The sequence below is a fragment of the Arachis ipaensis genome, chromosome B07, assembly GCF_000816755.2.
Source record: "Arachis ipaensis cultivar K30076 chromosome B07, Araip1.1, whole genome shotgun sequence".
Taxonomy (NCBI): domain Eukaryota; kingdom Viridiplantae; phylum Streptophyta; class Magnoliopsida; order Fabales; family Fabaceae; genus Arachis; species Arachis ipaensis.
In genome coordinates, this window is record NC_029791.2 from 28,628,686 (window position 1) to 28,631,825 (window position 3,140).

Sequence of the window (3,140 nt, forward strand, 5' to 3'; positions counted from 1 at the left end):
ATAGCCTGTCGGTAATTTTTGCCTTTGCAGCGACCGTTGTTATACCTAATTTGTGTATGTAACAGTGAGGTAGCTAAAAAGTAATGGCATAAATTAGGGATGTTTGCGGTGCAATTTGGATCGGTTTTGAGTCAAAAAGTCATTCAATTTAAACACTAATTTTATTTGCGGTGCGGTTTGGATTGGATGCTTTTTTTAAAAAAAATTCGATCTGATCGGATCCAATTTCAAGTAGTTTGAATTGGATTGGATTTGCGGTTTTATAAATTAAAAAAATTAAATACATATAACAAGTCTCAACATCAAATTTTAAATAATCAACAATGACATAACAAGTCTCAACAATATCTTAAAAAGTCAACAATAACATAACAATAGAAATAAAAATAAAGGTTAATTAAAATAAATAAATAAATAAAAAAAATTTTAAACATAAAATATTTATTAAATAATAATAATATATGAATAATATAAAAATATATAAAAAATTGAACATGTTATAAGTATAATTGTAAATATAATAATAAAATAATAATATTATAGCACATTATGCGGTTTGGATTGGATTGGATCGGTTATGAAAATTAGATCCGAAATCCGATCCGATCCAGCGATTTGCAAAAAATATAATCCAATTAAATCCGAATTAATGCGGTTTTAATCAGTTTTTGGTTTGGATTGGATTGAATGAGCGATTTAATTTGGATCGGTTTGGATTTAAACACCCCTAGCATAAATTAAGTGTTGTGTCAATCTAATTATTAAAAGGTTTAATTATTCTGTTGATTTCTATAATTTTACTAAATTTGTAATTAGGTATTTATATTTTCTTTTTTTTTAATTAAGTCTCTATACTATTTTTAATTTTATAATTAGGTCATTCTTAACGTAATATTAAAAAAAATAAGAATTTAACTAAAAATTCAGTAAAACTATAAAAACTAATAAAATAATTAAATTTTATTAAAATAATTTAATTTTAATTAAGGTGGTAATGGTTCATACCACGACCCAAATAATGTGAATCATGGCCGAAAATGAGTTATCCTACCTACAACAAACGGCTCAGTTTTTTTAATATTGGAGGGGTTGGTGAGTTGTGCAGGGATATGGAATATGGTGGTGTTAGACAATGGTGTGGGGCAGCTTTTTCTGAGCCATGGCAGGGGGAGCCGGACCGAGCGATTGCCTTGCGCGGAAAAAAAAATTGAAGTGAAGCTGGATTCAAACACAATTGCAGAAGCAATAAAGCCGTTGGTTGAGGCTGACCCGTCGATAAAGGTGAAATCAGTTATTGCGGAAGTGCAGTCGAAGTTCAATTACACCATCAGCTATCGGAAAGCATGGTTGGCAAAGCAAAAAGTAGTGGAAAAAATATTTGGAGGTTGGGAAGCATCATATGAAGCTTTGCCTATATGGTTTGAGGCCATGTGTAACAAGGAGCCATCAGCAATCGTCCATTTCGAGACTATGTCTGCATATCAAGGTGATGAGGAAGTAACTGATATCCGGGTATTGCACAGAGTCTTCTGGAGTTATTACCCCTGCATTAGAGCGTTTAGACACTGCAAGCCAGTTGTTCAGGTTGATGGGACTCACTTGTACGGAAAGTATAAGGGTTGTTTGTTGGTCGCAGTTTCACAGGATGGTAACAATAATATCGTCCCTATTGCGTTTGCAATTGTGGAGGGGGAGACTTCTGATGCATGGCACTTTTTCCTTAGTAACCTGCGACAACATGTTGTGACTCGGGATGGTGCGGGACTGATTTCCGACAGGCACGAATCCATCAATGCAGCTGTGGCCCGGAGCAACGGAGCTTGGTCACCCCCGAGAGCATTCCACATGTTTTGCATCAGGCATATAGAGTCGAACTTTTTGAGAAAGTTCAAGGCACCGTTTTTAAATTATTCATCAGATTTTATTAATTAATTAAAATTTCTAATACTACTCCGAAAAAATTCTTACAAAATCTGTAACAATCAACATTTACATATCTATCTACCTAACTGCAGCATTTAACCATAAAATATAAAAAAATTTCTTACAAAATTTAATTAAAATACAGAAATTTGCAAAAAATTAAAAAATTTAACTTACATAATCAGGATCAGACAAATAATTTACAATGTGAAGCTCAGGACGATCAACATTTCTAGCTTTGTGTTTTTTGGCCATTTCCACAGATTTTATTGCATGCAAATTTTTTGAAGAAGAAGAGAGGAAGAGGATGAACACAGAGAGGAAGAAATAGGGTTTGAGGCTTGAAAATGATGTTTCGGACTGAGGGAGTGGGGGAATGGGGGTATGCTGGCTGCTGGGGCACCGTCCTGGAGAGAAGCTGCTGTCCGACACGTGGAAGGGGGCGCAATCGCTGGGTCCGATAAAAGTGGGGGGAGGGGGGGAGAATCGCTGGGTCCGATTCGTGGGGGGAGAATCGCTGAGTCCGATTCCTGTTATGGCATTCTTCCTGACACCACACCCTTGTTAAGCATCCAGTCACCCCATATTCACGCCTAACACCAACTACTCTCCAATATCAAAATTAAAAAGCGACAACAAACCTACCTGAACTAAAGGAGATTGGTCCAAAACTACACAGGCGCTTAAAAGACGTAGATCAACTAACTCGACTTACATGGAAAAAGGTACCACAATTCGATTTGGACAGCAAGTCAATGCTCTCCTTCTGCTACGTCAGTTATCACCCAGATTAAAAAATTTACAAAACGGCTAATTCCCCATATAATAAGGAGGAAATCACCCCTTACTTAAGTATGAAGATTCAGGAAAATGATCGTCAGTCACTCTATTAAACTCAAATATTTTTTAATTCCAATTTATTTATACTGCCTAAAACTCTTGCTAAATCATGTCCACTATCACTATTTTAGAGCTAATGTGAAACCATCTTAGATAGCTACAATATTATCTCCAACCTCATCCATCAAGCCCATTATTCATAAGTCCGTTTCAAGTATGTCTTAGAACAATAACTAATTAATTAGGATGATTACGTTTATTTGATTAGAAATGTTGGCTTTGTGTAAGTTAGGAAAGAATTATATTTTGAAGTGTAAATTATCAAATTTATTCTTGATTTATAAAAATATTGACAAAATTAACCTCTAATTTTGATA

General features: G+C 34.7%; 1 protein-coding gene across 1 annotated transcript; it reads left to right on the top strand.

The window, feature by feature from the left end:
- Positions 1,117-1,932, top strand: LOC107606951. The gene has a single exon (XM_016308949.1). The coding sequence runs from the start codon at positions 1,117-1,119 to the stop codon at positions 1,930-1,932; it is 816 nt and encodes a 271-aa protein (XP_016164435.1).